This window comes from Natator depressus, chromosome 3, assembly GCF_965152275.1.
Source record: "Natator depressus isolate rNatDep1 chromosome 3, rNatDep2.hap1, whole genome shotgun sequence".
In the NCBI taxonomy this organism is placed as follows: Eukaryota; Metazoa; Chordata; order Testudines; family Cheloniidae; genus Natator; species Natator depressus.
In genome coordinates, this window is record NC_134236.1 from 102,000,659 (window position 1) to 102,018,398 (window position 17,740).

Sequence of the window (17,740 nt, forward strand, 5' to 3'; positions counted from 1 at the left end):
GAAGGAACCTCTTGCTTGACCATTGAAACTGCTTGCTTAACAAGTTTGCTTTAAGGGACATGTCATTCTATTACTAATGTATAAATAAGGGGAAAAAGTTTGAGGTAGGGGGACTCTTCAGGCCTGGACTCTCCCTCTGGATGCATTTGTGTTTCCCACCGGCAGTGTCTGCTGCTGTGCCACTCGAGAGCCACACTCAGCTTTGGTAATTATCAAGGGTTGGGGGTGTTTTACTAACCAGTTGCGGACGTGTGTCTAAGTTCTTGAGACTAAGTAAAGTTTAGCTTGAAGTGAAAGCACTCTTGTGTTGTCCTGTTTGTGCCAGCCATCTATCGGTCGGAGGGCCGTGTCTCCCCTATTTCCTGACACCACCTCTCACAGAATAAAAGTTACCAAGAGCTTTGGGTTGGAAGAATCCCGGGTAACACCCCCAAGAAAGAGGGCTATGCAACCCCTGAACCTGAGGGGACAGAGACTGCAAGCCAAGGCGGCTTTATTTTGAATCTGGGCAGAAGAGACTTTATTTCAAAAAAGTCTTTGGACTTCATGAAGTAGAACCCAAGCAGGGGAATTTCATGTTATACCTTTGGACTGTGTGGCATTCTTAAGGGGTCCTGAGAGCACAGAATATTGAGGTAGGACATTGAAGAGCCATACTTAGCCAGCAGGGAGGTGCTACAGGGCGAACCAGCTCTTTTACACACTTAAGCAGCCCAGCAACATTATAGTAACACAGAGCAACCAAAACACCAGAAGTTTATAGAGCATGACTGTGTACCTACCCAAGGGACCACACTGCACCACAGAGCCCAGACACCAGTCCCAAAGCACTTAGCCCCTGCTCGAATCCATTCTCACTGGAGAAAGACAGACAGGTTATTTCTACTAAGTGCTCCATTGCTGGGGGAGGTGGGGAATGTCCCCCCCACAGGGAAATATGAACTACATTAACATACACACAAGTGCAGCCACTACAGCACAGAGAAGTTTCTCTGTGCAGAGGATCTACAACCTTTTCCCCCATGTCTTGCCTATTAAGCCATCTGGCACCACCTCCCTAGGAGAAGGAAGATAAGGACAATGTTGAGTGGGATTCCCAGCACTACAGTGTAATCACCTTTGAGAGTGTGATAAGTAGATATTAATATCACACACAATCAGTCTTGTGATGGGGTATAGGAGAAGGAAAGCTGAGAGAGATGGGTCTGAAAAAGGGGAAAGCCCTTGGTTCCAAGGAGAAATACACATTGGCTAAACATGGAACCAAGAGGACCTCAGCCCACTATGGCCAAGCAGCATGAGAGATGGGAAACTGTATTTTAAGTAATCCTGACTCCTGCGGATAGAATTGTTGCTGTGGGGTCTCCCAGAGACAATGGTATTTGCTGAATATTAACCCTTCCAATGACCCTTAATAGATACATACATTAGTCTTATGGCTTGCTATGCAAACAACCAAAACCAGCTGGACCCCATGACCCTACTGAGATCATCACACCCCCTTACCAATAGATAAAATTCAGAAGTGCTTAAGTGATATAGAAGCCCAGCTCATTTTTTTTTTAAAGCCAGAAAGACACTTGACAAGAGCCTAAGTCACTTTTTCAAAAGATTCACCCAACATCTCAGGCTCAGATCAATTAATTAATTACTTCCCCCCTCCCTCCCAGAGAATGAAAGGGTGGCTGGAAATTGTTTGCAGAGCTTCCCATTATTAGTAATATAAACAGATAGAATTACTTACTAAGCACAACTGAGCATCTCAGGGAACAGTGGGATACTAGTCAACGCAAAGGAAAAGCCACATAAAACCAGCACTAGGACAAACATCCAGAGTTTGCTGCAAAATAAGCATTTAAAGAAGTTTTACGCCATTCCTTTCAAATTAAACTTTACTTTCATTAGTTAGGACTGTTACACCAGTTCTCTATGATTCAGAGATTAGTTTTCCCTTCAAAACATCGTTAGCTGTAATATTAGTTTTAAATCATCCAGTAAATAGCCCTGCATGTTTTGACAGAAGAGATTTCTTAAGAGTGCAGCTCCAATTTGAAAAATGGACTTCGTGAAAAACAACAAAATTCTGTGATTCCATTTTTGTTGCGTCAATGATTTCCTTATGCAGGGAGCTCAGTTTATAAAGAGAGAATGGTTTTACCAACTGCTGACCCTGAAAATTCATCCTGGGATTGTTAAATCCAAGATATGATCTTTGTTTCACAACACTAAAGATTCTGCAGTCCACAGTTACATCGGTGTAGAGACAGAGGATGGGGGGGGGGGGAACCCTACAAGCTACTTCCTGAAGTTTCTCCTCCACTCACCCCTCCTCCCCAAATGTTTGAAATTGGTTATGTTCTCCTTCAAAAGTTAGAAAAAAAACAAACAACCAGCTCTACACCTTTGCAACCCTGGCCATCAGTGTCATTTCACAGATGTAATAGATCATTGGAAGACAATAGGGGTAGCACAGGTGGCTTTACAAATGGAACACAGACGCTCTTTGCTTTTTTTGGGGGGGGGGCGGGAGATGATTTTGCATTGAGCGGTATTTTAATGTCATGAATATTCAAGGAGAGACAGGCACTGTAGTTTTTTATTTCAGTGTAGTTAGTTGAGGTAAACATCAAATGCAGGCTATAGCATTTACCTCATCTAGCTACACGGAGGTTAAACAAATAAATCAAAACACAGTACCTGTCTCCCATTAGATATAACATCAAGATGGCTCTCTCAGTGGGAACTCTCCCTCCTGCCCTGTGAAGACATAGCTGTAGTTGCTTATGCATCCCAAGCACTAACCAAATAAATCACTTTGCTCTCCCACAGCCATGTTGGTCCTGGAGGACTTACCAGTAATAACAAAACTAAACTTTATTATTCTCCACCCCACACACAGACTAAAGTGAGCAGATACAACTCTGAAGAGGCAAAGGATGCAGGTCAATACAGAGTTATTTTTTCTAGTCATTTTTTAATTATAACCGTACGTAAGTATTCTGAAGCTCCCATTTGTATTCTGCTGCTTGAGCAAGGAAAACAGTATCTCTTTCCAAAAGCTCAGTAGATAAAATCCTCTTGTATTGAATGGCTACATAAAGTGGTCATAATTAGACAGAATGCCAATTAATGGGGAAAGATCACTTGATAGGGTTAGAGATAAAAGGCGGTAAACTGTACCTTTCAATGTGCAAGATGGGAGCAGGTCCTAACAGGAAAAAGGACAGTGCTGCCAGTAAGCCCCCAAAGACCAACCACCATTTCCTTAGGTGCTGAGAAAGAGAAATCAAAGGTCTAAAGAAATCCAAACTCAACCAAACTCTTATCTGCTAAACTAGCACATACGCAAAAATAATTTGCGTAAGGTGCTTCTGGCCCACCAGGGAAAGGAAGATACTTGGACTCATTCAGATGCATTTCCCTTCCTTCAGAAGCAGTTCAAACCTCTTGTGGGTGAAAGCAGGGAGTGGGATTTAGAACAATTTTCTAGAGAAAGTTAATATTTTCTCCCCCTCACAACAGCGTACGAGTCCTTACACTTAACATTTGCCATTCAGCATTAGTTATGGCAGCACAGTATCTCCTATTCCCAGTGTAAGAAGATGCTGCAGATATGACAGGTATTAGAGGCAAATTTGTTTAACTGGATTACCTCAATCCCAAGCTTTTAAAAGTGGCCCCTGGGGAAAACTCCTTTACATTCTGACTGAGGCTCCATAGGTAGATGTATGGGAGAGGCACTGATTAGTGCATTTCCTAACATGCCCTCTCCCTGGCAAGTGTGCCTACTGTGGCGATTACATCAGGAAGCTTGCAGGTGACAAAATCAGGAGGTAAGGGTAAAGGTATTTCAAGTCACTGTGACTCTATTGCAAGCAGACTCTGCTACCAGGGGCCCAAAGCTTGGTTTTCACCAGCAGTATGATTCAGGACCTACTTTTCAACAGTATTTAAAAAAAAAGTTTGCATGTGATGCTAATGTAATATTAATCGCTCCCACTACTATCAAGCGCTTGCTGCCATACAGAGTTGACCATGCATCTAATTTTGGATGTTCAGTGTCTCTGGTAAATGGCAAAAGACCACAGGAAAAGCAGTGACAGCCAATTATGTAGCAAAAGGTGACACATACTATGTCAAAATAAGTAGACATTTGCACTTGTGATCAGATAAGGCTTTAACAAAGATCTCCAAAGGTAAAAGGCTGTCACCAAAGCCTCCTAGCCCACACATATACAGAGCTCATTTGAAATATATTCCTATAGTGAGCTTTTCATTAAGAGTGTCAAGATATGGCTGGCCAGTACATTTGTCCAGAAGGGGGGAAATTTTTTTTTTTAAATTTCCTTATTGTTTGTTCACCACCCCACACCCTCTCCCTCCCCCCCACCCCAATTCCAGCTCTACCTGGAGTAGTGATTCTTTACATCTAAGAGGCAGATCATCCATTTAGCCCATGTAAAACTCCAGCTGTGTATCAGCTATAATGTACATAGAAACAGTAAAGATAATGAACAAGTGTATTTGTGATCTTAGTGTAGCCCCAGATCCTACAAAGGGATCCACTGACTTGATGAAAACGTGACTCAGTGCAGGTGTAAAGGCCTGGCAGATGGATCCTTTTGCAGAATTGGGGTCTTGGTCTAAGCCTTCAGAAATGAGACTTCTCTGCTTTTTTACTTTGCATATTTAAGCTAGTCACGTACATATGACACTATGCAAGCAACAAGAGATTTTACTCACTGGCATTTTATCACTTAGAAGCCCAAATAATGGTGAAGACAGGGAGTAGGAGAGTGCCAACGCTAGAAATACTAAACCCACATAACCAGCTGGTAATTTGAACTGTAAAATACAAAGTTTTTTTTTTTTTTTAAAAAAAAGCACAGAATGATTGAAGTATTCCATAAGACTCACATTTTAAGTTAAGTGGCTGAAGCCAATAATTTTAACTTCCTTATGAAATATATTTTTCAATACTTGCTACTCCAATATCAGCAGTAGTTTTGGGGTTCCCCCTTAACCCCAAATCTATTCAATTCATCAGATTCCATCACTCCACAGACATGTATGGTTCAAGTGTAATCTCAAAAGTAGACAAAGATTTGCCCCCAATCCAGAATACTGCATTTTAACAGCTCAGAATCTGGGGTGTTTGAAATCTATATCTCAGAGTTCAGTACAAGTGGCTTTGGTATTTACATCTCCTCCAGTTTTTAGTTTTGTTAATAGTAGATTACTACAGCATTTGTACCTTCCTACTAGGTGAATTTATTTTACAGCATGACTTGCCTTTAAGATTTCTTTTTTCCAATTTAAAAGCTATAATTTGATTTTTTTTTTTTGAGTAATAAAAAACCTTCTGTTGTTGTTTGCAGTGTTGTTGCAGCCCTGTTGGTTCCAGGATATTAGAGAGACAAGGTGGGTGAGGCAATATCTTTTAATGAACCAACTTCTGCTGATGAAAGAGACAAGCGTTTGAGCTACACAGAGCTCTTCTCCAGGTCTTGGAAGGGCTCTCAAAGTGTCACAGCTAAATACAAAGTATGGAACAGACTGTTTAGCATAAGTAGTTAGCAATATAGTCTAAAGGGTCCATTAATGTGAAGTAGCTCATTAACACCCTGCTCATAGGTCAAAAAGGTGGGGTAGTGGGTTACAGATTGTTGTAATAAACCATAATTCCCATGCCTTTATTAAAACCATGATTTTAGTGTCTAGCAAAGTTATGAATTTAAGATTGTTCTGTCTTTTGAAGGTGCTGTCCAGTTTTCCTTTGAGGAGGAGGACTGAGAAGTCAGATATGAATAGGGTGACCAGATGTCCTGATTTTATAGGGACAGTCCTGATATTTGGGGCTCTCTCTGATTTAGACACCTATTACCCCCCAGCCCCTGTCCCAGTTTTTCACACTTGCTGTCTGGTCACCCTGGATATGAAGTGATTGTTTTGTGAAAAGTGTCCGCCCACTGGTGATATGGTGTTTTTGTCTTTTGTCATTTTTGTTTGTGAGTTCATTTGAGAAAATAATGACTGTCTGGTTATGAGTTGTTATTGGGGAATATAGTGCACTCGATGAGGTACACCACATGTTGTGACTGATATGCATGTGTAGGACCCATGGACCTTGAAGGCTGCACTGTGGGGGGTATTAATCCTTGTAGCCATAGAGAAGTGTCTTCAAGTTTTGCTTCTGTTGTTATGGCAGGATCTGGTGCCATTTGGAGTTGGTGGGTTCTGGTCTGTGGAGAGCTTACTTCAGATGACCTTGGAGAGATGAGGGGTTGTTTCAAGGCCAAAAAATGGGATTCAGGAAATATTTCTTTCAGGATGAGGTCCTCACAAAGTATGGGTTATAATTATTTAATGATACCCCATAGGGGTTCCAGCATGGGGCAATTGGTAACTTAAATCTGTCACAACCTATCTGCCTGGGGTGTCAGGTGATCAGGCTGAGGCCGCAGAATCATTAGGGGAGGAGATGAAGGAGCACACTAAGTGACTAAATTTTAAAGCTTTATTAATAAAATAAAGTAAAATAACAGCAGAGAGTGCTGGGGGTTCCCCACGTCACTCAGAGGAAGGAAGAAAGTATTAGTGACCCAAGCCCTAACCCACTTTCATACTCACACACGTACTACCCAAAGCTGGCCAAGCCTGGGTGTAATGTAAGAAGAAAAGGGGGAAGGATGGACAGGAGTTCTGTCCCGTGTATTGATTGTCCAGGGTCCGCTGTTGATCTCCAACCTGCCCTGGCTCTTGGGAGGATTTTTAAGCCCTTCGTTCTTCTGGAGGCATTCCGTTCAGGGACTTCTGTCCCCCATGCTCTTTGTACCAGTCCAAACCAGCTTTTGCAGCTTCCTCGGCTTTCCCAAAACACTTACCGACTTCAGGGATGAGAGACAGTTATTTTTCACTTGCTGACCTTTGCCATCTCACTCATTTTCGCAGCCCCTGCAATTTTGTTCAGTAGCTCTCCTTTTTCACAGCTGGTCAGGGTTGGAATCTCAGACCCCCGTCTTTCTTGGCAGGTAGAAGAGAACTTGTTGTGTGCAGTGGCCTTGGGCTGGAGTCGTCAACTTATCTTTGGGTTTAGCTGGAACACTGAGTTAACCTGCTCCTTTCTCCTCCCCGCCTCCCCTTTTGGCCTCTCAACTTGCAAAGAAATTTTTCACTCCACATTCATACTTTGCCCTTCCCAAGATCCTTTCCCCTACATATAATAGCATTAGCAATATATAGAACCCTGGTGCTTCCCCAGGGGACCCCCTGGGTGGGGGGGGCAGTTCTATTGTAACAAGGTGACAACTAGGGTTGTGCAGAGACTGTTTTATTTCCATATTGAAGAAGATTCTCTCAGGGTGTTTGGGGGGCCTGTTCCCTGATGCAATCTACGTCTCTGGTGGAATGTCCTTGTCTGGTGAAGGCAGTTTTAAGTGTCATAAGATATGGATCCCGGACTTTCTCCTCAAAGCATATTCTGTGATATCTGAGTGCCTGACTGTAGATAGATTTCTTGGTGTGTTTTGGGTAGTTACCGAATCTGTGACGTCAAGCGTGGTGATCCGTGGGTTTCTTGTACACAGTTTTCTGTAGGGATCCATTGTTTAAGCTGATTGTGGTGTCCAGGAAGTTGATGCTGGTGAGGGAGTGTTCTAGAGAGAGTTTGGTGGATGGGTGGTGGCTTGTTGAAGTTGTGGTGGAAATCTCTGAGGGAGTTTAGATGAAAATGCTATCCATGGATCTCTGGTACATCATTGGTTTCATGGTGCATTTGTCCAGAAATTCTCTCTCAAGGTGACCCATGAACAGGTTGGCATGTTGGGGAGCCATCCTAATACCCATGGCTGTTCCCATGGTTTGAACAAACTGTTGTTGAATTTGAAATTGTTATGGGTGAGGATGAAATGGAGAAGTTTGGTGATGTGTTTGGGGTGAATATCTTAGTGTTTATGGTCTTGTAGATATTTGGAGGTAGGCAGTGATGCCTTCATTGTGAGAAATGTTGGTATAGAGGGGGTGACATTCATGGTGGTAAGGATGGTGTTTTGAGGGAGCTTGTTAACGTTGCAGAGTTTTTGCAGGAAGTCTCTTGTGTCCTGGATGAAGCTGACCTTGTGTGTGGTGAGTGGTTTGAGGATGGTTTGTATGAGTCTGGATATTCCTTCAATAAGAGTGCCATGGCTAGGTATGATTGGTCTGCCTGGGTTCCCTTGTTTGTATACCACAGGAAGCATGTAGAAGATCCCTGGGGTGGTTTTGTGCAGGACGAAGTTGTAGAGTTTCTCTTGGAGTTGCTTGAGGAAGGATTTGATCGTATCTTTAAATTCCTGGGTGAATTGTGGTGTGGGGTCTTCTGAGTTCGTTATAGTAGGCATTGTTGGAAAGTTGTCAGTTAAGCTCATTGATGTGGTCGTCATGGTTGAGAATTACGACAATACTCCCTTTGTCTGCAGGTTTGATCATTATCTAGTGGTTGGATTTCAGGGACTGTACAGCTACCCTCTTGGCAGTGGAAAGATTGTGCTGGATATGATGTTTGTTAAGGATTTCACAGTCTATTTTTTCCTGAAGCAGAAAAAAAAAGTGTGGTTTTGTCCAATGTGGGGTGTCCAGTAGTGTTCCCTCTAATTTTTCGCACATATATGTGGAATGAATTTTGCTATGTGCACCATCACCTCCATATTGGTGCACATAACAAAATTAATGTGGCAGGAGGTGGAGCCAAGGGGTTCGGAGTGTGGGAGGGGGCTCAGGCAGAGGGCTGAGGTGCAGGGGAGGAGAGCTCCAGCTAAGGGTGTGGGGATGGTGACAAGGGGCTCAGGGCTTGGGCAGAGGGTTGGGGATGAGGGCTTTGGGGTGCATGCTGCCCCAGGGCTATAGGAAGGAGAGAGAGACGACCCCCCCCCCAAGTGTTCTCTCTTGGCTGCAGCACCTGGGTTCGGGGGGAGAAGAGGTGCCTCTCCCTGCCGTGGCAGCTCCGAGGCTGGGGCCACGGGATAGGTGCCTCTTCCCCATCCGCGTCAGGTCTGGGCCGGTCTGGGTTGCGGCCGGGGTGCCTCTCCCACCCACAGCTGCAACAGGTCCAGGGCGGGGACACCTCTCCCCCTGCCGCAGCAAGTCCAGGGCTGGGACCATGGGATAGGCGCCTCTTCCCCATCCACGGCAGGTCCGGGCTGGGGGAGGGGAGAAGGAGGAGGGGCACCTCTCCCCCAGTCGCAGCAGGTCCGGGGTGGGGCTGGGCTAGGGGTGGCGGGGAAAGGTGCCTCTCCCCACCCCAGCAGGTCCGGGGATGGGAGAGAAGCATGTTTCCCCGCCGCAGCCCTGAGCACCTGCGTGACACTTAATGGGCTGCTGCACGGCCACATGTTTGAGCAGCTTAGAGGAAACTTAAGTGTCCAGTCAGATGATTCTTTTTTTCTTATGACTGTGGGTGGGGATGTAATAGTGGTGGGTGATTTTGTCACTGTTGTGAAAGAATACTTGGAAGCAGTCAATGGAAGAGTTATTCTCGTTTTCCCACATGTTAGTACGGTATCAGGGTCTGTGGTGGGGCAGAAGTTTGGTCCCTTGTAAAGACCAGATAATTCAGCTGCAATTAGGGGTACTCTTGATAAATTGATGATGTTGGGTTGTCATAAAGCATTTATGTTGGGTTGTCATACCTGCACGAGGAAATAAGGAAATCGATCAACAGAGCCAGACGTGTAGCCAGAAGCCTCCTGCTGCAAGACAAGCCCAAGAAAGAAACCAAACAGAACTCCACTGGCCATCACATACAGTCCTCAGCTAAAACCTCTCCAACGTACCATCAGTGATCTACAACCCATCCTGGACAACAATCCCTCACTTTCACAGGCCTTGGGAGGCAGACCAGTCCTCACCCACAGACAACCTGCCAACCTGAAGCATATTCTCACCAGCAATGACACACCGCACCATAGTAACTAATTCAGGAACCAATCCATGCAACAAACCGATGCCAACTCTGCCCTCATATCTACACCAGCGACGCCATCACAGGACCTAACCAGATCAGCCACACCATCACCGGTTCATTCACCTGCACGTCCACCAATGTATTATACGCCATCATGTGCCAGCAATGCCCCTCTGCTATGTACATCGGCCAAACTGGACAGTCCCTATGTAAAAGGATAAATGGACACAAATCAGATGTTAGGAATGGCAATATACAGAAACCTGTAGGAGAACACTTCAATCTCCCTGGACACACAATAGCAGATTTAAAGGTAGCCATCCTGCAGCAAAAAAAACCTCAGGACCAGACTTCAAAGAGAGAGAAACTGCTGACCTTCAGTTCATTTGCAAATTTGACACAGTCAGCTCAGGATTAAACAAATACTGTGGATGGCTAGCCAACTACAACAGCAGTTTCTCCTCCCTTGGCGTTCACACCTCAACTGCTGGAAGAGGGCCTCATCCTCCCTGACTGAACAAACCTCGTTATCCCTAGCCTGATTCTTGCCTGCATATTTATACCTGCCTCTGGAAATTTTCACTACGTGCATCTGATGAAGTGGGTATTCACCCACAAAAGCTTATGCTCCAATAGGTCTGTTAGTCTATAAGATGCCACAGGACTCTTTGCCGCTTTCACTAAATAAGGACACTACACCAGAGAAGAGGATCGTATCACAGACCAGACCTCCCTAATAGCCCAAGAGAGCTTGCTCCATTACAGAACAAACAAAAATTTTGATTGCATATACCCACTTGTCAGTTACCACCCCACACCGGAGCCCGTATAGGGCATCATTAAACAATTACAAACCATGCTCAATGGGGACCACATCCTGAAAAAAAAAGTCTTTCCTGAACCCCCTCTTCTGGCCTTGAAGCAACCCCCTCCCCCCAACCTCACTAAGCTCCTCATCAGAAGCAAGCTTCCCGCAGACTAGGGCCCACCAACTCAAAATGGCACTAGACCCTGCCAGAACAACAGAAGGAATATCTCCACTGCTATAATTATAAATACTTCACCACAACACAGCTTTCAAGATACAGTGGTCCTACACGTGCCTATCACAATGTGAGGTTTACTTCATCCAGTGCACTCAATGCCCCAACAATCAGACAATCACTATGCTGTCAAATAAACTCGCACAGAAAAGTGATAATAGACAAAAACACCATATCACACCTGGGTGAACACTTTTCACAAAACTATCACTCCGTATCTGACCTCTCAGTCCTCCTCCTCAAAGGAAACCTCTGCAACACTTTCAAAAGATGAGCCTTGAGCTTAAATTCATAATGTTGCTAGACACTACGATCAAGGTCTTAATAAAGACACTGGATTTATGTCTTATTACAACAATCTGTAACCCACTAACCCCACTCTTTTTTGTTCTATGACTGGAGGGGTGTTAATAGGCCACTTTACCTTGAATGGTCCCTTACAATATGTATTAATTTTTTATGCTAAACAAGCAGTTCCACTTTGTATTTAGCTATGACACTCTGAATACCCTTCCCAGACCTGGAGAAGAGCTCTGTGTAACTCAAAAGCTTCTCTCTCTCACCAACAAAAGTTGGTCCCATAAAAGATCATCTTACCCACTTTGTCTCTGTAATATATAGAGAGATTCAGAACAGGGCATGGGAGGGAGAGGAAAGTGGTCTCAGTGATTCAACAACAATAGAATAAGAAGTTAAAATATTGTAGAGTAGGCTTCGTTCGCTTGTCATTTGCCTTTCCCTAGTTTTATAGGCCAATGGCATGAACAATTCACAATTCTAGATTTGAAGAGCTCAGTCAATTCAAATATTCCAAGATTGCAGCTATTTCAATTAAAACCTCAAAGTCTGTAAATACTCTTCTTACCCAATCACATGCACATGAACCCCCTGCCACTCACACATGCATTATCTGTTCATCTTATCCAGAGACTGTAAATGGAAAAGAATCAGGAAAATTTTGCACTTGGCAAAGTTGCAATTAAGCTTGGTTTTCAAGTTTCCTGATGGGGAAATACAATGATGACATCATTAATACATACCTAATGATTTTGTTAGCAGGCACTTTATTTCAGCATGTCATACAAGCATACAAACAAGTTACATTATCCATCTTAATGGGTAAGTGACAAGGCCGAGATAGCGTCTGCAGAACAGACTGTTGAAACAGTTTGTGTGTTTTGTGTTTTTACAAGCAGAGGTGGAGCCAAAACAGCTTAGCCCCAAAATAAGATGCTTTTGCTTAGGACAATGTTCTGTCACAGTGACTATTATCCCAAGGACAAAGCATTTACTCATTTTATCTGACAGACAGGGGTGCATAAAAGGGAGAGTTGCAGTCACAGTTTGAATACCTTAGGGAAGGAACTTGTGCAACTGGAAAAAAAATTTAAAAGAGAGCACTGTGGAAATCAAATTACTCTGAATGGCAAGTCAACAATATACAGTATTAAGCTTGGCTAATGCCGATGACAAGCACATTTGTTAAAAAATCCAATTTATTAGGACATCCATTTTAAAATATTTGAATTAAAGTACTCCATATTGCTGAAGTCATTAACCCATCTCTTGCACATTAAGATGACTCACCTTCTCTGAAACGAACAGTGACATAGTGGGATCCAGAAAGCCAAAACACGCACTTAGTGAAAATCTAATAAAACAGAGAAATAAAACTTTTGGCAGAGTAACGAGCATCCACAACGAGTCCTTGGTAGCGATTGCATCTGTTTTAAGAGAAGACAAGAAACTGTGTTCTTTTGGTAGCATGGGTTGTGTTTAATTTGATATGCCCATAACCCACTCTCTTGCTTCCAAGATTTGGTATTCTCCCACTCCCACTGCTTTAAAGATGGTCACCTCATACACAAATTGAAGCGAAATTTAGAATGTTACAGCTCATCGATGGACATTTTTTTTAAAGCCTCCAAAATTGGAAGATAGCAAAAATTAAGTTCTGTTTTCTCTTCCTCCTCCCCCCCGGTTAATTTGTCTATTTAATGCCTTCATCTTAGATTAAAGTAATTGAGCTATTGCCTATTAAGTGAAGCAAAAATATTAAATACAGCCATTTCTCTACAGTACACCATCTGCCATTACATAAAATCAAACTAGATAATCTAATAATTCATTCTGGCCTTAAAAAGAAAAAACAAACAAACACATTGTGCATCATAAAACCACATGTGGAAGTTCTCCCTTTTCAGGGTATTCCTAGTTCAGACATGTGCTACCAAAACAAAAAAGATTTTCAGTTGTCAAACCAAATTCATAAGTGTATTCATGCAGTTACCTGATCAGGCTTCCTGCACCTTGGATACGAACTCTAGACAAGACACATTTCAGGTGCCATTGTGATGTCTTTTCATTTCTAAGTTATGTTCCATTGCCCTGCTCCTGCGCACACTTCAATATGTGCATGATCTCGATGTGTGTACAATGAGACCGCTACTCATATGCATCATCTACAAGATCAAAACCTATGACTATTGTATAATGACTTCCACATAGCAAAATTCCAAAGCTGCATAATTCAGAGTATTTATATCCAAGCTATACACATCTTTCAAAGACAGACAAATGGTTAACCAGCATATCCCATCTAGTGGTAGTAAGCAGGATACAGACTCATTATATGTATGTGTAAAAAAAAGAACAGGAGTACTTGTGGCACCTTAGAGACTAACAAATTTATTTGGGCATAAGCTTTTGTGGGCTAAAGCCCACTTCATTGGATGCATAGAATGGAATGTATAGTAAGAAGATATATATACACACATACAGAGAACATGAAAAGGTGGAAGTAGCCATACCTTAATTAAATTAAGATGAGCTATTATCAGCAGGAGAAAAAAAGGAAAAGCTTCAAAAACAGACTCCAATTAGAAACTGCTGAGCTTGAATTAATATGCAAACTAGATACCATTAACTTGGGTTTGACTAGAGACTGGGAGTGGCTGGGTCATTACACATATTGAATCTATTTCCCCATGTTAAGTATCTTCACACCTTCTTGTCAACTGCCTAAATGGGCCATCTTGATTATTACTACAAGAGTTTTTTTTTCCTCCCCTGCTGATAATAGCTCATCTTAATTAAGGTATGGCTACTTCCATCTTTTCATGTTCTCTGTATGTGTGTATATAATCTTACTATATGTTCCGTTCTATGCATCTGATGAAGTGGGCTGTAGCCCACGAAAGCTTATGCTCAAATAAATTTGTTAGAACAGGAATACTTGTGGCACCTTAAGAGACTTTTTGCGGATACAGACTAACACGGTTGCTACTCTGAAACGTGCGTATTATATATATGTGCTTTCTCTCCTGTGATTTGTTATAGTTACTTACCATCCCCTCACTTGAAGCTTTATAGAAAGCCCACAAGTGTTTAGCCATGCAGTTATTATCCTCCAAAGTTATCACGTCTGCAATGTTCCATTAGTTTTATAGTCCAGCAATCTGGTGATGACTACCTTCTAATATTAGGCTGTTCATATTAGATGGACCGTTAACTTCTAGCTACCTTTTCTCCCCAGAACGCGTCAGGGTTCAAAATACTGCATGCAGCTGGAGTCTCTTGTATGTGTTAATTATATCTTGAATTGTGTGGCATACAATACATTGGAATCCCTTTGTCCTCGGTACTGTAAGCCTCCAACTAGCCTCAAAATGCTATTAAGCAAAGACAACTAATCATTTCCAGTCCCAAAGCCCAGAGAGACATGTAGAAAAATCTCACTGCATTTCAATGCAACAGAGAAAGCTAGCATTTACAGGGATGGACAGAAAACATTTGGTTCATTCCAAGCCACATGCACCCATTATTTTTAGTTATGTTCAACAAGGACCTGATCCTGCACCATTAAAATCAGTTGCAATTTTGCATAAAAGACTTCTTATGCCTGATCCAGCTCCAGGAATCTCATACAGATAGTTACACACAAGAAGAATTAAAATATTTTACTAGAGTATGCATCTATCTATCCATCCATCCATCTCAAATTTGAAATACTGAGCAAAGGAAGTGGAAGGAGAAGAGCCTACCGTATTTTGGTAAGAGGTACATGTTCAGAGGCACCAGGATCAGCACTACACATCCTAGCACTATGAAAGGGACTTCATAGCCAAAGGACTGATACAAAAAGCCACCTATAGGTGGGCCCAGCACCAGTCCAAGCCCTGTAAATGTTTCAAGACTGCCCTAAAGAGGAGGGAGAGAGAGAGAGAGAACAAACATCAATTTTTGGGTGCATCTGAATTCTTCAGCAACAGTCTGGAGACAAAATCACTTCTTATGAGGAGCATTCAGTGTGATGAGGTTGGTTAGATAGAAGCGAGGCTCTGTCATTGATCGAGCGCTAGAACAAATCACATCCATCAACAACCACCTTCACATGCAAGGACAGCAAAAGGAGTCTGAAAAGTTGTCTAGGTAAAGGAATCTGATCCTCTTATTACAGCACAGAGAGGACAGGACCAAGTATAGTTCTTACTTTTTTGGTATTAGCCACTCAAGTACTGCCTAACATACCTGGTTCCTGGGGCAAAATACCTCCATTGCTGTTCCATATACCCAGTACATCTGCAGGGATGCCAGCAATGAAGTGACTACATTTCCCAAATACAAAATTACATTAGAACCTGAAGGGGAGAACTTAGTAAGCATATTGCAGTTGATCATCATCAGGTCACTTCTTTGCGGCTTGGGTGAAAAATGCCTTAAGCTGAAGCACTTTTCTACCTATATACAATTGGTCAAGTTCAGCCCCTGCATCTATCTAATGAAGTCCATCAAGTCACAAAATGGGTATGTTTGACCCACTAAGTTTGGTTTCTTTTATCAGATGCTCCCTCAAAGAATAGGATGAAGGGGGCCTATGTGGACTTAGTATTGTAAGAGGAGACTATTAGTCTCCATTAGTTACATCAGGGGTAGTCAATGGGCGGACCGCAGGCCAAACCCAGACCACCAGATGCGTTTGAATGGACCCCAAAATCTATTTACTTATCATATGTTTTATAATTATTTTCTCTGGAGTCTGGACCGTGACCAAGAAATTTGGATTTTGACAAAAATAATTGACTACCCTTCAGTTACATCGTTGGATCAGCCTATACTTAGGCTAAGAAATGTTCCTGGGGGGGAAAAAAAAATAAAAAAGGGAGTCGTTAGGCATAATATCCACTGGGAAGTGATAGAACAGTGACAAGAAAACCCACATAATGGCATGTCTACACTAGAAAGATGTACTGCTTGCACTATATGGGTAGTGCTTTCACCAGTATCATTATTCCCATGCAGGAAGGAGAAAACTGCCCTGGTAGAAATCACGTTTACACTAGTATACCTGTGTCTACACAAAGGCTTTTGCCACTGACTATTTTGGTTAAAAAAGGCCACCCATAATTAAAATATGGGTAAAACTTAAATGTATACCAGACTTGTGTCTCCACTTGGTCTCCTTTGAGTTAATTTGCTCACATACACCCAAAAAATTAGGATTACTTCTATCTAATTGAACAGCAGCACCAATTCCTACTCCAAGTCTCCAGCCATATCCACTTCTTAGATCCCTCCTCCCATTGCTACTGGTTTGCTGTTTTTAAAGCAAGGGCACAGGATTAGTATCATGCAGGATTTGGTCAGCACTCCCTCCCTTCTGTCTACTCCTAGTGAAGCCATCACCAATGCAGCTGGACACAACATCATAGGGTGGCCAGACAGCAAGTGTGAAAAATCAGGACAGGGGGTGGGAGGGTAATAGGAGCGTATATAAGAAAAAGGCCCAAAAATCAGGACTGTTCCTATAAAAATCGGGACATCTGGTCACCCTAGTCCCACTAGAATGGAGGAACCTTAGAAGAAAAAAAATCCCAGATGTGATGGTTTAACTTCTTGCTGAAGCACCTGGTTAAAGCGGATTTGATCCTTAAGCAGAAAGCTGTAGGATAAGCCAGACCATTTTCCTTTGTTGTGTGATGTCATATGACATACGGAATTCAGTTTTCATGAAGACTAGATTAAGTGGTTGCATTTTTAAAAAGCTTTCAGATTGTACGTTGTCTGTCAGTATCCTACCCATGTTTCAAAGAAGATCGGTAAATGGATCACAAAAAGAACATAATCAAAAATCCCTCCTCAACTAATCCTCAGAAAGACATGAAGGTTTTTTTTTGTTTTGCTTTAAAAAAAAAAAAAAAAAAACACTCCTGCATATGTTACTGAATTAGCTCAGTTTTATATCCTCATTCCTTCCATTGTTCCAGGACCTGCATAACTTTTATTGCAGTTGAATCATGATTATTCATCCAGGGATATATAGTTTTTTTTAATTCAAATTAGAGATTTTTGTCAGGCTTTTTAAGTTTGAGGACCTTATATTAGACACCTGACATGATCTGTAGGGTTACAGTGGCTGTCTGGTACGCACAATGCACAAAGATGTAGGAGAGTCATTAAAACTTTTATTCTGGACGTTCGGCCATCATGTGTAGTTCTGTACATACCATTACTGTAGCTATGTTATTGGGAAAAGCCCTTGCAAGAATAGAAAATGAAGCTGTCACTGCTGCAGCAAAGCCCATGGCATCCATCGCTCTAACCAGAAAACACAAGCCAATGAATACTGGCCCATCAGGTGCTCTGTCCAACAGACTGAAAGAACAAGGAAACAAAACAAAATGAAACAAAACAAACCAAAAAGATAATAGCTTTAAACAGTATGGTCTAGTGGTCAAAGCACAGGGCAAGTCACTTG

At 42.4% G+C, this 17,740-nt stretch overlaps 1 protein-coding gene across 1 annotated transcript in view; it reads right to left on the reverse strand.

Annotated features, from left to right (window-relative positions):
- Nucleotides 1-17,740, reverse strand: part of LOC141984007 (MFS-type transporter SLC18B1-like) — a 39,455-nt gene that overhangs the window by 6,899 nt on the left and 14,816 nt on the right. The window contains exons 5-11 of the mRNA XM_074946955.1: nucleotides 17,490-17,637; nucleotides 15,027-15,183; nucleotides 12,571-12,707; nucleotides 4,744-4,845; nucleotides 3,181-3,272; nucleotides 1,745-1,840; nucleotides 783-857 (exon numbers count right to left, since the gene is read on the reverse strand). Of these exons, the coding sequence (XP_074803056.1) occupies nucleotides 783-857; nucleotides 1,745-1,840; nucleotides 3,181-3,272; nucleotides 4,744-4,845; nucleotides 12,571-12,707; nucleotides 15,027-15,183; nucleotides 17,490-17,637 (807 nt within the window). The remainder of the gene's footprint in view (nucleotides 1-782; nucleotides 858-1,744; nucleotides 1,841-3,180; nucleotides 3,273-4,743; nucleotides 4,846-12,570; nucleotides 12,708-15,026; nucleotides 15,184-17,489; nucleotides 17,638-17,740) is intronic.